The sequence below is a fragment of the Mirounga leonina genome, unplaced genomic scaffold (genome assembly GCF_011800145.1).
Source record: "Mirounga leonina isolate KUSES-001 unplaced genomic scaffold, KU_Mleo_1.0 Mir_115, whole genome shotgun sequence".
In the NCBI taxonomy this organism is placed as follows: Eukaryota; Metazoa; Chordata; class Mammalia; order Carnivora; family Phocidae; genus Mirounga; species Mirounga leonina.
Genome location: NW_023270268.1, coordinates 17,040,324 through 17,059,033, shown reverse-complemented (window position 1 = coordinate 17,059,033; position 18,710 = coordinate 17,040,324). Strand labels below are relative to the sequence as shown.

Below are 18,710 nucleotides of genomic sequence, written 5' to 3'. Positions count from 1 at the left end.
CAAAATTTCAAAAAAAAAAAACTATACAAAGGTAAAAATCAGTAGATGAAGTTGCAAGGAGTAGAAAAGATGAAATCAGGAGTCCTATAAGGACGTGTACATTTGTTAGAGGAAAATCTAGCTGTATAATGGCCAATAAAAAGCTAAAAACACAATCAGTTACATGAATCCCTACTTTCTTGGCAAAACAATCCATTGTTTTACAAAACAAAGTCTATCCTTAGTGGTTTTCAGAATTAATTAAAATAAATCAACTAATTATTAATTTACAGTATAAGTGCCTATGCTCACAGTTAATATGAGAAACTAATCACAAAGAGAATAAATAAGTCAAGAAAACTACTTAATCAACTCTCAATAAAAGCACTGAGAAATAATAAAAATTTTACTCACTGCTTTAAAAAATTTTTCTGACAGTTGGCATTTGGACCCAAAACTTTTGGGTTGCAGAGTCATGTTTTCCTTAGTCTGAGAATCAAAAGTTGGATTTTCAATAAGGCAATTAATAAAAACCCATATATGGTTTTTTACCTGTTGAAAACATACCCAAAAAAAAGTCAACATCAGAACTTATATCATTTAATAATTCAACAGAATATATAAAGCACCACTTACTTGAAATGGTTTTACTGATACACCAGCTTTGTTCTTTTTCTTAACTACTTCAATCAGTTTACCAACAACTTGATCTACTACATAATCCACATGACGTCCACCCTAAACAGGAACAAAAAAATAGAATATAAGATTTTCTATAGCTAGGGTAGCAAAATACTTACATATTCTTTTTTTTTCTTGAATGAGCATTAATTAATCTTCACAACTTTGTGGAGTCAATATTATTAACCCAATTATGCAGAGGCATAATATGAATCTCAGAATTGCAGAGTTGGTTTTTAAAAAATAAGGTCTTGAGGCGCCTGGGTGGCTCAGTCATTAAGCATCTGTCTTTGGCTCAGGTCATGACCCCAGGGTCCTGGGATCGAGCCCAGCATCAGGCTCCCTGCTCGGCGGGAAGCCTGCTTCTCCCTCTCCCACTCCCCCTGCTTGTGTTCCCTCTCTCGCTGTGTCTCTCTCTGACAAATAAACTTTAAAAATCTTTAAAAAAAAATAAAAATAATTTTAGAAACTAAAAATAAGGTCTTTTTGGCTCTAGATCCAATTAGCCAACCGTATAGAACCATACACAAAGTAAAAACAATCAAATAAAGAAACATGGAAATGAGAACGAATACTAGCAGACACAAGACTCAAACTTAGGAAATGTGGCAGCCATTGCCAGTTGGCCATCCAATGTCCATTCCCCCCTTTATTAAAAAACCTAAATTTGTTTTTACTTGGCAACATGCCCAGTTGGGTTAAAATATTAACCAATCTAGACTCCCTTGCAGTAGAGGTAGCGACTTGACTCAGTTCTAGCCAGAGACGTTAGTGAGATACACTAGATGGGATTTCCAGGAAAACTACTGTATTCCTGACAAAAAGGGAGTGATTTAGTTGGTATACACATTTGCCCAGCCCCTTTCTCTCTCCCTAGAACTTGGAATTGAGGCACAGAGAAAAGAGCAGGTATCTTAAAGGCATGAGAATGAAAGCCACATGCTAAGGATGGCAGAAAAGAAAGTGAGGAAGAGCCTGGTCCCTGATGATGTAGAGTCACAGTACCAAACTAAGACTGCCTTCTCCCAGTCCCCAGTTATAAGAAGAAAAAATAAAACCTTTACATCTTTATGCCATTGTACATTAGGTTTCTATTACATATTACAAAATGCAATCATAACTGATGCAAAACTTGTTGACTTGAGAAAGTGATGCTAGATCATAAAACACACTGAGTATTAAAAAAGTAAGTTAAAACTTGAAGACTGACAAATTATCAAATCCCTGCTTTAGATTATTCTAGAATACATGCTTGTATTGCCTAAGACTTTATTATGATCAATGGACAAATGCTTTTAGATGAGAAAAATTTCACTCACTTTTGAAATCCAAAAGCCTACAGAAGAGTGTTCAAACTCCTTTGAATGGCATATAACACATTCCACCATCTGACCCCAAAACAGACTCCTCTCCTATTATTCCTTCTTTTACACTCTAAACTCAGAACAGACTAAGGAATGTGTTAACATTCTAAATTCATAAAATATAAATGTATTCAACTATAAACACTAATCATATATACTCAATGCTCAATGAATGTTTATATAAACTATAAGAGTTATTTTCATAGAAAATAAGTTTCCATTTTCATAAGCCAATTTTTATTTCACAAAAGCAGATTTGGGATTTTTGGTAATTTTTTTTTATTTTGTTTTTAATGAAGGATTGTTCTATCACTGACATGGCAACAAAGAAATAGCACACTTACTTTTGTTGTTGCAATACTATTTACAAAGCTGATTTGCTGGAATCCCTTTTCACTCAGTGTGAGACAAACATCCCATCTTTCATTTGCAAGTTCATGAATAACTTTCAGCGCCACTCCAGTTTCATCCAACTTGTCTTTCACATAAAGATCTACATAACTGCGAAATCCATTTACCTATTAATTAGAAAACCAAAACCAATAAACTATCTTATATTGGCAGCTCAACTAGGTGAATGCCATCAGGTACTCTTACAGTTTCATTTTCCCTCATTCACAACAGCTCTTACTCCTCAGATCCAAACCTTCATGACTTCCCCCACTGTATTCCTTGATCCCTGCCTTTAAAAAGGAATTCATTTCTATATGTATCTGATAAAGAGAGGCTATGAAGGACAGGTAAATTATTATAAACTCTTTTGAAAGTTTAAGTTTTAAAATGACAAAGTAGACATCTAGTTTGAGTTCAGAAATATAAAAGGCTTAAAGAAAAAAAAAAAAAGAAAAGCTTCTGCCCTTACAAGAAAACAGCTGGTCAGACAGCAAACTGATTTTTCAAGAACCCTCAAAAACAAAAAACAAAAAAACTGAATTCACAGGACAGCTGGCCATCCTGAGTCTGAAGAGAAACAGGTGTCTATAAGGAGACACAGAACACTAACCTTGCTTAAGTGAGGCAGAAGCTGCCTAATGTCATATAAGCCAAAAGGAACATTAAACCACAAATTCTGACAAGTTGCTGTAGGACAATTGTGGACAGTATGGGTATGTGAAGTACCTGAGGACTGTCATCATAAGGGGTTCCTACACTTACAGGCTTTTTCTCCAGAAACTCCAGCATGTTCTCACTGGGAAGGTCAGGGAAAATCTAGAAAAAGCTCCCCACCACGGTACTGCTGGTTGAGGGGAGAGAATAACAGCAGCCACTGGGAATTCCACCCGGGCTCCTCTCCCTTACCCATCCCAACCACAAAAACAAAACAAAACAAGAACAAAAACCAAAGAAAACAAAAACCTTAATTTGCAGGGGGAAAGATACTGCTAAAGAGTATTGGTAAAATATCACTATAGCTGGAATAAAATAATTCCAGCCCTACCTCATCCCACTCCCATCTCATTTAAGAAGAAAAAAAAAAGTTTATTGTAAGGAGCAGGGATCCTGAAGAATACTAAATGAGAATACTGGTGGATACATGCTGCAGTTAGGGGAAGAAAATAAAGGGCAGAGGAAAAATCTCTACTTCTATAAGAGAGGTAGAAACACTTGTGAAGGCCAAACCCCTGAGACACAGGGCCAGAATGTACTCCAAAGTTTTGAGACTCAGTCAGACGTAAGTATCCTACAACCTACCACCATGTTAACAGGCCTCCAATAATAACTGGATTTCAGCAGGTTGGGCTGCAGAGACAGACCCTCCTTAAGGGGCAGCTCCAAGGCAAGGCCCAAAAACAAAAGACAAAAACAAGGAAGAATTTTACATTTCTGGTGCCAAAAGCAACAACAAACCTCAGTGCTAGTTAAGTACAAAAACAATAAACTGCAAACACAGCCATTTCCTGTACAGATTAAACATAAATCCTGATACTAAAGCCTATTTGCTCTGTATCTACTATCCTATACAACGGGGCTGACTGTCAACAAAAGCATATGAGGCATGCCAAAAGGCAAGAAAAAACAGACTGAAAAGACAAAGCAATCATCAGAACCAGACTCAGATATGTCACAGATGTTTTAACTATCATATAAGGCATTTAAAATAACTATGATTACTATGTTCAAGGCTCTAATGGAAAAGGTACACAATATACAACTTCAGCAGAGAGATGGAAGCTTTAAGAAATAATCAAATGGAAATGCTAGGAATCAAAGGCACAGTAGAAGATATGAAGAATGCCATCAGCAGACTCATCAACAGACATATTAAAGGAAAAAATTAGTGAACTTAAAAATAGGGAAAGAGAAATTAAACAAACTGAAACACAAAGAGAAAATAGTGACTAGAGCAGAGCAAAACATTCAGGAGCTTAGGACAATACCAAACTATATAACATGTGCATAAATGGAATGCCAGAAGGAAAGATCAGCAAAGAAATATTTGAGAAATAATGGCCAAAATTTTTCCAGAATTAGTGACAGACACCAAACAGATCCAAGAAGCTCAGAAAATAGAATGAAAAAAATACACAACATCAAAAAACAAAGCCAAACCCCCATATAAACACCTAAGCATACCATACTCAAAACAAAACAAAACAAAACAAAAAAGCAAAGACAAAGAGAAAATCTTCAAAGCAGCCAAAGGGAAAAATAAACACCTTACCAACAGAGGAAGAAAGATATGAACTATAGCAGAAACTATAGCAGAAACCATGCAAACAAGAAGACAACTGGATGACATTAAAAGAAAAATACTGTAAACCCATAATTCTATATCCAGGGAAATTCTGTATCTTTTGAAAGTAAAGGCAAATACTCTCTCAAACAGACTGAGGGTATTTATTGCCAGACCTACCTACAAGAAATGAAAGATTTCCAGGCAGAAGAAATACGATTAATATCAGAAACTTAGATCTATACCAAGAAATTAGGAGCACTGGAAATGGAATAAATGAAAGTAAAACAGAATCCTGTGTTGTATTTTTAATTGTTCTAAAAGATAACTGACTGCTTAAAGTAGGTAGATTTAACTGTAAGCTGCCCAGAAAATAACAAAGCATTTACTATTTTAGAAGACACTTACAGGCAATTTCTTTCCATTAAACATGACCTTGACCCCCTTGCATGAGCCAGCCAAATCATAAGCTCTTCTAGTCATGAGGGCCACAATATCCTTGTCAAGCTTTTCCATCTTAAATTTAGACAGATCTGGTTGGAATGTTATGCATGTGTAATCTTCACCATCAAAATGCTTAATTTTGGCTTCAGAAGTCTTCATCATGTTATTCATCCATGTCTTTAAAAGAAAAAATACTCAAATATTTCTATAATACTTCTGTATTTTATTATACATAAGACTCAGTTCATGAAATACATTCATTTACCACAACTATATCCATTTCCAGCTTTACAACAAACCAAACAAATCCTTGAAACTGGTATTAGAGATGAAAAAAATTTAAAAACTACTACAGTTGTCCCTCCTTATCTATGTTCCAAGACCAGAAACCATGGAGAGTACCAAACCCTATATAAACTGTTTTTTCCATACACACCTATGATAAAGCTTACCTTGTAAATTAGGCACAGTAAGAGGTTAATAATAATAAAATAGAACAATTATACTTTAATAAAAGTTATATGAATGTGGTCTTTCTCTCTCAAAATACCTTATTGTACTGTACTCAACCTTCTTGGATGATGTGAGATGATAAAATGCCTACGTGACGAGATGAAGTGAGGTGAATGATGTAGGCACTGTGACAGAGCATTAGGCTACTACTAACCTTCCAACGATATGTCAGAAGGAAGATCATTTGCTTCTGAACCGCGGTTGCCCACGGGTAACTAAAACCATGGAAAGTGAAACCACAGATGGCAGCGGGGGGCGGGGGGGGACACTATTATAATAACCTCATTTGAAAATAAGCAAAATGAACTGCACTTTATATACTATTAGTAAAATAACTTTGAAATTCTTCAACATAATCATTTAGAATTTTACATAAATAAATACTATGCTTTCCCTGACCAAATTACTTTACCTTATGTAAAATTTCAAACTATTTTCAAAGGGCTACCAGAGTAAAATAAGACAGAATTTTGAAAAATGAACTTGATGAATCAATGAAGAATTTTTCAAATATGCTAAGTGGATACATTTCAATTAGTCTGTAAGGTTCAAGACATTACTGGTAATGCTTAACTAGGTTAAAGGAAAAGTCTATTAAATAAAGCTCTTCATTTTCAAGAAACAGGAGAAAGATTTATGTAAAATCTCCTAGGCATTCTGAAGTCTTTTTACTCTACTGACATGCTTAATGCTTTTTAAAAAAAAGTGACATAGGCATCATTGCCATTTACCTAAGGTTCTATTATCTTAGCAAAGCAACACAACACACACATACAAAAATTAGACACTTTTCTATCATACCTGCTTAAAACTATGTTTGTATTCTTTGCAAGCAGTTTCTACTGTAAACTTTGTACTGAAAATATTACAAAGTTTTGCACCATAACCATTGCGACCACCTGTAAGAAAAATCAAATGTGAAAGATTTAATGAAAAGGATTTTAGGAACTTTGTTAACTACCATGGGACAGGTCTGTTGCAAAATAGTTCCACTTACTGCATTATTCAATCACCAATTGAATATTTCAGAGTATATTTAGATTTTTTCATTTAAAGAAAAATACAATTAAGATTTAGCACATACAGTAATGTAAGTAACATGCATTTTGTAGATTCATTAACTTCATCACAATTTCAAAAAAAATTAAGCTTGCTATCTCCTATAATCAAGTAAATCTGTGTGAGTATGAAATCTGACCTTTCTATCAAAGTTACTTCTCTATTACAAAATTTAATCTACATCACTTCCTAAAGCTCTGGCTTTAAAAAATAAATAAAAACCATCAACCCACTTGAACAATGGAAATAAGTAGGAAAACACTGGTTTTGATCAAAGCACTTCAACTCTATTTACAAAACCTAGATTTGCAATCTTGACCCTTGTAAAACAGTTTAGAAGTAATTCAACTGATACCAAAAGACATGGTTCTCTTATGCAATAAGAAATTCACATATATAGGAATCATACATCTGATTTTCATCAGCACCCTAATTCGAAACTCAAACTGTTAGCCAGGTTAGAGTTCTAGCAGTTGTAGCATAAGGCAAAGTACTATCAATTAAGCTTTTAAAATGTCTCTGTCAGACTATAATCAAGATAATACTTACACATGATAGTTTTTTATAGATACTAATTCTGAAAAGAATTTTCTCACAATAAAGCTACACAGGTTTCCTTTTCTATAATACTTTACATAGGAATAGTTAAATTTTATGTTGGAAGTATAAAAAAATTCAATAAAAATTCTGATCAGCTATTTAGACTTTACCTGTTACTTTTTTCTCATCATCATCATAGTTACTGGATGTTAAAAGCTGTCCAAAAATTAACGCTGGAACATAAACTTTCTCTACTTTGTGTTCTACTACTGGAATGCCTTTCCCATTATTCCAAATGCTTATAATATTTGATTCACTGTAAATAAACAAGCAGAGTTTAGAGCTTAACATTTCCATAAAAAGTAAAGCAATCCAGAACAAACCTAAGTAATTATAAGCAAAACTCCAGCCATTACTAATTGAAGACACTCATCTTTCAAGAAAATACTTGCTGAGGACACACTTTTCTACCCGAGTCATAACTCAAATTAGGGCCACAAAGACCTACAGGCAATGCTGAAAAATTTCTCAGGAAAAGAAACTCTCCTCAACTTCCCAGAAAATAGTAAAAGCAGTGAAGCTTCTACCAGAAGTCAGCTCCAGATTCTGTTTTCTTTTCATCTGTATTAGCCACAATCTTCCTGCTTCATTCTACCAGTACACCACAAGCTCTGCAGGGCCAGGAGCCATTGCCATTTTCATTCCCTAACTATTGCTGCAGTACATATGGAAAAGGACAAACAGCGTGAAATGTATTCCATTCTCACCCTAAATATTACTGGGTTGTTTGCATTATGGCAATCACTGTCATAAACTAATTTTAATATTCTTAAAATATCTAGATTTTACCTATTTTAGGTTTTTTAGGTTTTCCTATCACAAAACCATCCATTTAAGCCCTGAATGGTATGCAGCAGAGGCTCCTATAGCTAAAGCAACTTGACACAGGCAGTAGTCCTGATGGAAAATTTTGAGTAGTATATACTATCATTCTGAGTAGTATATACTATAATGCCTTTACCCATTTAAAAGCCAAATTTGCAAAGAAACACAGCTTCATAACCAACACTAAGAATTGGTTTAAAAAGCTACCATTTGACAATCTGATTCATAATTATTCTTAGATATACAGTTTCACTCACACATACACACCGTAATCTCTGAAGAGGTATTAGAAGTAGTTATCACAACTAAAAAATTTGTTATAAAAGCCAAAATTAAAACCATATACCCAAGGGGAAATCAATTAATTAAATCAAATTAAGTAGGAAGGAAAGAGGGAGGGAGGGAAGGAGGAAGGAAGCAAGCAAGCAATAACTTCTAACAAATAACTTCTAGCACATCTTCTTTCCCTAATCAGAAACCAACTTTTCTTTTCTTCACTGTCCAATACAGGTTCAACTCTTCAAATGTCCTAAGGCTCAAATTTTGATAGCCTTTTTTTATTCAGATCTCCTGATCATTCTCTGGAGTCCTTAGTCATCAAGACTTAGTAGTTTGTCCTTAGGTTCTTTTATTCAGTATTCAGTCCTTTCTTTATCCCAAATGCCAATTTACCAGTCTAGACTGATATCCCCTAAATACTGTAAATTAAGCTTAAAAGTCCTCTACTGCATGTTCACAGCCCATTATCCAGATCCTTAATTATCGCCAAATTTAATTCCCACTATTTCACATGTATCCTGCTTTTCCTTCAAGTCAGTTTATTACTTGTCCTGAATGTTCATTCCCAGTTCTTCCATTTCTTTGTTTAGTGGTCTTTCCCTTGCCTTAATGTCTTTTTACTCTTTGTCTAGCCAAAATTTACCCTGAGAGTCAGTTTATGACTTCAGTTCTCCATTAAGCCTTTTACCCAGCCTATAACAATGTTTCCCAACCCTCCTTATATACCAAGACTAGCCAGAAAAAAAAAAAAAAAAACTAAACTAAATTATTGATTGGGTAACCCAGGAGATGATTAGATTATCTTGCTTGTGGGTAAACACTCTCTACAGAATACACAGCTGAATGTTTAAGTATGTAACAGTTTCAAATTGCCTACTATATAGTTTCACTTGTGCCTCCTAAAGGCAGTGGACCCTAGAAACAAGGGCCAGCTACTACACTACTTTTTTAAACTTCCAAATAGTTCCCAGCGTTAGGCTTAAAATTAATAAAGAAGAATTCTGAAGGAAATAAAGAAAGGCAATGAATGGAAAATTACAGATCTTAAGTATCTCAGAATGATACAAAGCTAATACACTCATGAGTAAACCTTTAAAATTGTTTTCATCAATTTAGCATATCATATATGGTACTATAATTAAGATAGGTATTTTGTAAATTCATTATCTTTATCACAGTTTACAAAAAATAAGGCTTGACATCTCCTACATTCAGTAAGTCTGTATGAGTATGAAATTTGAACTTTCTATCAAAGTTACCTCTATTGAAAAATTTCAATCTATAATCTCTTCCCAGATCTGGCATTTAGGTCTGTAAGCTCTAAACAATGATTCAGAGTTCTATAACTATATTCTTTGCTCCACCAATAATCTTCACAGAAATACTAGGAAAAAGAATACTGTGTTTGAATAAGCTACAAATAAAGTTTTGAAATATTTAAAGCTAAAAAAGAAACCTGGGAAATAATCTAAATATCTAATATGCGTTAACTGTTAAGAGGTTAAATTAAGTAACCTTACTTAATTTAGGTTTAAGTAAATCTATATAAGTTAATAACAAAGGCTGTCTACAACATGTTAAATAAAAATAGAAAAAGTATATAATCCTACCTTTTAAAAAAATAAAAATGTATCTGTATACATATTTCAATATGAGTGTGTACTATTTTTTTAAAGCTACAGATTTAAGATTTTTAACCTTAAATAAGAATAGTTAAACTAGAAGGACTGTTAGAACTCTGGTTAATGTGCTTTCCACATTTGTTTTTAATCAGATAGACACCAGCAAATACTAACAATCATATAAAGAGTTTTAAGCTCCTTTGTAAAAAGGTGCTTCAATTTCTCTAATTTTCTAAAAGAGCTGTCCAAATTCTGCATGGTACCCCTTGCTAATGTATTCTTATGCCTTTTACAACCATGGTTGTTATTTAAATTTTATCCCCATATTACAGAGTACTATTGAGAGCAAGAGGTAAGCTGTGCTGTATGGCCTCCACACTTAACCCATTAACTATCAAAATTTAACCTGTCCTTTACACAGAGTTCAGGTACACACATGCACAAAGAAAAATTTTAAATCTGCTATACAAAATGTTAAAAAGAATGAAGCAGAGGATATCAAAAATGGACAGCAAAAAAAACTGGGTCAACAAAATAAACTGCAGAATAGCATGTTTTCCCATTTCAATTCTGCTTTTAAATAACTTCTTAAGAAATCTAAAATTGTCTCTGAAATGAAATTCATTTTTATAAAAACAACATTAATTCTGTGTTAATATATAGTAAAAGAAAAAATAAGGAATGAGCTTATGGGAGGAAATTCACAAAAGACAAAATGTTATGGTTAAAATTCAGAAACACAATATAAATAAATAACAAAATATAAGCAACATAGCAACATCTCCCAAAATGCTTGTCTATTGCCAACTGTAAATATGTATTTTAATATTTAAACATATATTAAAATATATACTATATATTTCAATTAAAAGCAGGAGAAAGGGCGCCTGGGTGGCTCAGTTGGTTAAGCGACTGCCTTCGGCTCAGGTCATGATCCTGGAGTCCCTGGATCGAGTCCGGCATCCGGCTTCCTGCTCGGCAGGGAGTCTGCTTCATCCTCTGACCCTATCCCCTCTCAGGTGTTCTCTCTCTCTCATTCTCTCTCTCTCTCAAATAAATAAATAAAATCTTTAAAAAAAATAAAATAAAAAATAAAATAAAATAAAAGCAGGAGAAAGATTCAATAGTCTCTCACCAATGATTTAAAAACAAAAAAAGTAAAATTCACACCTTCTTCTGTGGAAGTAGCTATGAATTTTTGTCATATTGAAATAAAAGAACTTTCTAGCAGAACTAATTAAAATAACATAGAGATAAATTAGAAAAACTGGTATCTGATTGTCATTAAGAACCAAATAAATTGGGCGCCTGGATGGCTCAGTTGGTTAAGTGACTGCCTTCAGCTCAGGTCATGATCCCAGGGTCCTGGGATCGAGTCCCGCATCGGGCTCCCTGCTCTGCTCCCACTCCCCCTGCTTGTGTTCCCTCTCTCGCTCTGTCTCTCTCTGTCAAATAAATAAATAAAATCTTTAAAAAAATAAATAAAAATAAAAAAATTTTAAAAAAGAACCAAATAAATTTAGTTATAATCTATGTCACAACAAAAACACTGTTGACTGAAAAGGGAGAAAGAAATCACTAAAGGCATTAGTTACATAGAATTACTCTGTCCAGAATCTGTAATAAATTTAAAGGTAAAGCACGCCACCAAGAGCCACTATTCAGTCTACAGAGTTGTTTTATAGCTCACTTCTTGATCACTTTGTTATGATGGGATTCTATGTAAGCTGTTTAAGTCCATGTTGTTGGATTAATGTGGCCAAAATAATTAAGATAAAAACAACCAACTGTAACTGTAACCATGTTCATCAAGAATGTATTTAAGAGAGAGCCCCTTCTTCCTTAGTTTTCAGTCTTTCCATTCTGAATTTTAAAAAGCTTAAAGATATCTAACATTCAACATCTATTACTATTCACTAGCTAGCTCTCCTAAAGCATAATAAATGATATTGTTTTTAACTGACAATTTTCTAAATACAGAAGAAAGGGAATCTTGAAGCTAAAATTTCCTTAAAACTATTTTAAACTTCTGCATAAATTAATAATTTATAAATGTCCTGTGCATCTAACCACATAAATCCTCAAGAATGTATTCATTCTAGAAAGGATCCAAATGGGGGAAAAAAAAATGAAAGAAAAAGAAAATCTGGAACTTCATAGTTATGTAGTAGTTATGTGGTAATATTTTAATTCACAGCTATCTTCACGATATAACCAAATATAAGTTATATTTTCATATATAATTATACATTAATCTTAACCATACCATCTAAAATTAGATTAGTGACAGTAAGGCTATACCTGAATTGGTTAAATTTTCATGTTAGAGAAAATTCTTAACATCATTCTAAATTACTAATAAAATTATAAATGTAAATGTAATGCAATATTTTACAAAAGGCATGCTATTGAAAACAGGGTCAATGTAACAGTAATATTTCTAAGTTAAAATGGTATTTTCACTCCCCTTCAGTTCTCCAAAAGAAATCACCATAGTGAGATCTAATTAGCTGAACACCTGGTATATATTCTATAATATCAGCAGTTCCTAATTTACAAATGATGTTATAAATAATAGAAAGGCCCAAATATTGGTCTTAACAAATAAATTTAATCCATAATATAACTGGGACTAGTACTAGCAATAGCACTTAACCTTGACTCTCAAAGCAAAGGCAAGAAGGAAAGATTGAGTGACTGACTACTGTAATCACCTTCAACAATATCCACAGCATCAAAGAGGGAGAAAAATGGGTTTCCAAGTGTTCCCATAAGGAAGTACTTTGGAGTAAAAGATCATGAATGACAGAGGAAACTATAAAAGTATAGTATATTCTGGCTAAAAGAGGCAAAAATAACAAGATCTCAAGCAACAGAGAAACTTTAGGAGTACTAATTGTATACAGTATTCATTTGAGGAGTATTTGGGGACTATCAGAATAAAACGACTTAGCATAAAAAAGTTAAACTTGAAATATACTTACGGATCAATAGAAACTTTAATACAGGTCATATTCTTATCCCTCTGTTTATTGTCAGCTGCATTAACTACAAATTAAATATTTTGATGAGTAATAAAGTTATATAAACAAATATATGACAACTGCATGTATATCCCTACTTAATATAAACATTTATATATGGTAATAGTTATTGAAATTATTGATACTAACTTCTAATAAAAACTTTATTTTCTAAATAATATTCTTAAATTTTATATCACACTAAATTACTGTTATGTCTTTTACTACAAAATGGGGGGAGGGGAAGGGTAGATTTTGTGATATATAAAAATAAAAACAAACATCTGCAGGTTGTAACGCCCTAATCCAGGTTAGGTCTAAAAGAAAAAAAATTGAGTTTAATTATATTTTATCTTGGAAACAACTACTTTCTCCTGATCTTCAAAAAACTTGTGGTTTTATAGACAAGTTGAGCTAAAATCAGTTATTTTTAAATTAGAAAGACAAAGTCTTCAGCATCCTTAGAAATCAAAATTCTAAATCCTATGCACTATAATTGATAATATATTTGCATACGTTAACCACTGCTGGGGTTAGACACATGACTACACAAATTTTAACACAAGCTAGCTGTCAAATTCAACTTCAATCATAGAAAAAATATGTTCCTGATAAACACTATGTAACAAAGTAAAATCGAGTGGATAGCTGGGAAGCAAGAGTGAAAAGTATAAAATACAAGAAACCAGTTTTATTCCCCTATCCTTTCCCCAAAGAAGGACCAGAACAAGCTCAGAGAGACCCACACAACCCAGCTGTCTAGGAAACTTCAAGTGGCATTGATAAGGTGGCAGAGCCCAGAGTCTCTAGAAAGTGCTTGGCTAAAAATATTTCCAAAATGCAAGCATTCCCTAGGAATCAATTAAGCATCCACACTTCACTGTGATTTCATTTATTATGTGCTTTGGAAAAAACAGAGATCATTCAGAGCAATGGTTGTTAAACTTGGCTGCCCAACAGAAATTCCTGATTTGTTGGTGAAAACCCCAATTTTACATGTCTCATAGCAAACTCGCCAAATCTGCAAGGATCAGGCCCTGTAATCTCTATTTTTAACATGCCCCTCAGGTGACTGGTATGAATGCAATCTTCAGATGACTACACTTACAAGAATATAAACCAACTGTGGATTACTGATCAAATAACAACACATTCACTTTACAGATAAATGCAAAGACATGATGTGCACAGATATGAAAATATTACAGTGAGTACAAAATTTTCTGAAGAACATTTATATTCAGCATAGAAGCCAGAGATATGCCTTTAAAATTTACACAGTAAGTCTGGTTTTATATACACACATACACACACACACACACACACACACACACCCAAAGGACACAGAGGAGTTAAATCTTAGGCAAATACTCACCCAAAATTTCATCAAAGATCTTGTATAAACCTGGCACAAAGGTAACCTCTCTGCAATTCATTCCTACATCTTCATCATACACCCACATTAGCTGCATTGTAAGAAAAATTGAAAAGGACTTATGGGTAAAAAAAGCATTTAACATCAGTTTTACATAGTATAAACCCACATCTGTCATTTCCTCTGTAAATACTTAGATCTTCAAAGTAGAAAAACATACTACTTCAGTTACACTCAACTTCAGTATATGCATATTCAATTTAAATAACTTCAAAATTGAGATCTTACTCATTTTGTATTGAGTCTATATTCTTATTTATAAAGTCAGCTTATTAATATAAGGCACCAAGAATTGTTAGAAATGATATTTAAATAAAACAGAAAAAATCTTTTATTAACTTTACACTTTTACTTCATGTTTTGTATTTTTCTATAAGGAGCACAGAGTAAAATAATATGAACACAGCATGACTTTGGAGACAGAGATCTAGCTTTAAACCCAGCTCTTACTAGTTGAGGGATCTAAACAAGTTATTTAAATTTATTTAAACTTCAGGGGTGCCTGGGTGACTCAGAGGCTCAGTCCTTAAGCATCTGCCTTAGCTTAGGTCCTGATCCCAGAGTCCTGGGATGGAGCCGGCTCCCTGCTCAGCGGGAAGCCTGCTTCTCCCTCTCTCACTACCCCCGCTTGTATTCCCTCTCTCACTTTGTCTCTGTCAAATAAATAAATAAAATCTTAAAAAAAAAAACAAACTTCAGTTTCCTCATCTATAAAATGGGGATAACAGTACCTACTTTCTAAAATTGTTAGAATCAGACAAGATAATATGTGCAAGCCAAGTCCATAGTAAGCACTGGTCATTAGTGTATATGTACACATTCTAGAATTTGAAGCAAACCACACATAAATGTAAGGACTTTTAAAAAGTTCACACACTACCATTTTACTCTATACTTCTTACCTCTGATAGTTTATGTCTCCTAGTTTTTTTATCTTTAGCAGAAAATGAAGACATTTCTACCTCTCTTACATCTCTCACTCTACTCTATGAGCACAGAGACATGAAATAATGTACTTACAAAGTATACAATCACAAAAAATTTACTAAAAAGTACATATAGATACACATCTCCTAATCTCAAAATTTAACAAATAATTACCTGTGTCAATGGTTCCACTGACCCAATATATGTATCAGGACGAAGGAGAATATGTTCAAGTTGTGTCTTTTTCTGATACACTCTCTCAACAGACAACTTCTTTGAAGAATCATTTTTGTTTGCAGTTTCTGACTCTTCTTTTTTTGCAGCATTGTTCTGATCAAAAAGAGTCTAAAATTAACCAAAAAATCAAATTTAAATAACCTACCAAGGGGTAAACTAAAATGTATATGGACACATACCATAGGTTTTCTTTTTAATGACAAAATTATCTCTCAGGTTGATTTTTAAGTCTTAAAGAGAACACAGGTCTATTTACTGACAGTCCAGTTCTTTTTATACTACAGTGTAAAACTGCAGTTTTGACTAAGGTATAGTCACCAGAATAGCTAGAAATGCCTACATCTCTTCAATCCAGAAATATAAACATTTCCCAATTCTGTAAGTTACCAAGTTAATTTTTACAGCCCTCAAAACTTTCCAAGAAATACGAGTTCTGGCCAGGTTACAGGTTCACAATAACTGAACCTGGCTACCTGCAGGAGTCTTCAAATCTTCTACATTATCAGTTCCCTGCCATTAAGCCACTGAAGATTATTTTAAAGGGTGGGCAAAAGTAACCTACACAAAATAGTGACTATGTAGTTAATATACACTGAGCTGGCTGAAAACACTAAGCATGGTTTATGAAATCTCAAATTTCACACTTTTATAGGTCATTCCAATAATTCCTTATAAATCAGTGCTAGGTGCCCCATTCTGAGGCACCCGCTGATTCTAGTTTTTGTGCCAGTTCCAAGGAAACAGAGGTTGGTGATCCTAATTCTAACCATTCCTACAGTAGATAAGGATCACAAACTCGAATTCCCAAGGCCTGGAGATTTCCCTGTCGTCTTTTTTTCCTTTTATTTTTTATGTTATGTTAATCATCATACATTACATCATTAGTTTTTGATGTAGTGTTCCATGATTCATTGTTTGCGTATAACACCCAGTGCTCCATTCAGTACGTGCCCTCTTTAATACCCATCACCAGGCTAACCCATCCCCCCACCCCCCTCCCCTCTAGAACCCTCAGTTTGTTTCTCAGAGTCCATCGTCTCTCATGGTTTGTCTCCCCCTCCAATTCCCCCCCTTCATTTTTCCCTTCCTACTATCTTTTTTTTTTTTTTTAACATACAATGTATTACTAGTTTCAGAGATACAGGTCTGTGATTCAACAGTCTTACACAATTCACAGCACTCACCATAGCACATACCCTCCCTAATGTCCCTGTCTTCTTAATAGCAGAAAACACACTCTCTCCTTCTAGAATTCCCTAATATTGATGAATAAGACATGCCACTAAAATGGCTATAATGGCATGTTTTTTCACAGTCAAAAAATAATTCACATATTAGAAACAATGAAAATTGAGATATCTTCACAAGTCTTTGAACTTAAGCAGAAATGAAGCAGTCAGAAGACAAACAAGAGGAGAGATTTTATGAATTTGAACAAGCAATAAAACACTTTAATTCAGGTCCTACACATAGCCATACCATTATCTTTAAAGTTAATATTTGAAAAAAGTCATTACATAGTCTACATTTAAAACATGTATGTTTAAAAATCAAATACATGGGGCGCCTGGGTGGCTCAGTAGTTAAGCATCTGCCTTCGGCTCAGGTCATGATCCCAGGGTCCTGGGATCGAGTCCCACATTGGGCTCCCTGCTCGGTGGGAAGCCTGCTTCTCCCTCTCCAACTCCCCCTGCTTGTGTTCCTGCTCTCGCTCTCTCTCTCTGTGTCAAATAAATAAATAAAATCTTTAAAAAAAAAAAAAAATCAAATACATGGGCGACTGGGTGGCTCGGTTAAGTGACTGCCTTTGGCTCAGGTCATTATCCTGGAGTCCCAGGTTCAAGTCCTGCATGGGGGCTCCCTGCTCAGCAGGGAGTCTGCTTCTCCCTCTGACCCTCCCCCCGTCTCGTGCTCTCTCTCTCTCTCCCTCTCGAATAAATAAAATCTTAAAAAAAAAAAAAAACAAATACATAACCTCGAGCAGTCTAAACCAGGACAAGAACTGTAATGTACAAACACTATGGAAATTCAAACAATTATAATCTTCCAGTACCATAAATTTTAAATAAAATTAGAGACTTAATATTGCAAAAAAAAGTATTATAAACAAATCATTTTCTGTATTTTAAACTATATTCTTATACATTCTTTCATTTATAAGGTTACCCATTAACACTGTTCTGAGTCAATTAAAAATAGCTTTGGACAAAGGAAAGTAAGTGTTTCATAAAATCTTCATAGTCTATTACTGTCAAGAGTTAGATGATGAACTAGCCAGAAATATACATTTTAAAAATACCAGTTTCCAAATTTCTAATCATGTTCCTTGCTTTTCATGAGACAGCTAATTAATTCATAGAAACAAATTCAAAAGTAAAAGCACAACTGATTTTGTATAATGGGTCATCAGAATAGTAAGGACTAAGATCACACTCTTAGCAGTGTTTAAAGACAATAAATGCTATGGAATCAAAGGGAGGTAACTTCTTACCATTAACTTAGAACTGCTTGCAATCATTAGCATAAAGGTCAGGAACTTATAATAACCATGCAAGTAAAAGCTTTCTGATCCCAGGCTACTACTCCAAATCCCACAACAAAGAAAACATCTTCACGATTAGACTTAATCAAGGACTCACGTTTACCTAATTGGGGCTTCTGTGTTTGGCCCTGATGAATTACACTTAACTAAAAGGGGAACAAGTAGGGAAAATAAGGATAAAGTCCTTTATCACTCCTTTTTCAAGAATTTACAACTTCTCCCATATTCCCTCACTACCAATCACTTCTTCCTCCCAAATGGATACTTGAGAATAAGGAATGCTTGGCTTGCACCTAACACATCCCTATCAAGTTCAAAAGTTGTCATTCTTGCTAGGATAATGTCTCAAAAATCAGAGAACAAGTCAGACAAGATTACTATTTGTAATGTTCTCTAGGAATATTATATAAATATTAAAAAATAAGTTTGACAATATACTTAAAGTATTTTATGTCAAAATGTTTTTTCCTAAATATATGACACATGTTAAGGAAAGAAAAAAAGGA

General features: G+C 33.9%; 1 protein-coding gene across 2 annotated transcripts in view; it reads right to left on the bottom strand.

Annotated features, from left to right (window-relative positions):
• TOP2B (DNA topoisomerase II beta) overlaps nt 1-18,710 on the bottom strand; it is a 59,684-nt gene that overhangs the window by 30,242 nt on the left and 10,732 nt on the right. The window contains exons 2-10 of one of the 2 annotated variants that reach the window (XM_034993600.1): nt 15,600-15,755; nt 14,439-14,529; nt 13,025-13,088; nt 7,425-7,570; nt 6,457-6,554; nt 5,107-5,319; nt 2,369-2,542; nt 616-717; nt 394-531 (exon numbers count right to left, since the gene is read on the bottom strand). In XM_034993600.1, the coding sequence (XP_034849491.1) occupies nt 394-531; nt 616-717; nt 2,369-2,542; nt 5,107-5,319; nt 6,457-6,554; nt 7,425-7,570; nt 13,025-13,088; nt 14,439-14,529; nt 15,600-15,755 (1,182 nt within the window). Of the gene's footprint in view, nt 1-393; nt 532-615; nt 718-2,368; nt 2,543-5,106; nt 5,320-6,456; nt 6,555-7,424; nt 7,571-13,024; nt 13,089-14,438; nt 14,530-15,599; nt 15,771-18,710 lie in introns of both variants that reach the window. The other variant, XM_034993592.1, reaches the window with a different exon arrangement.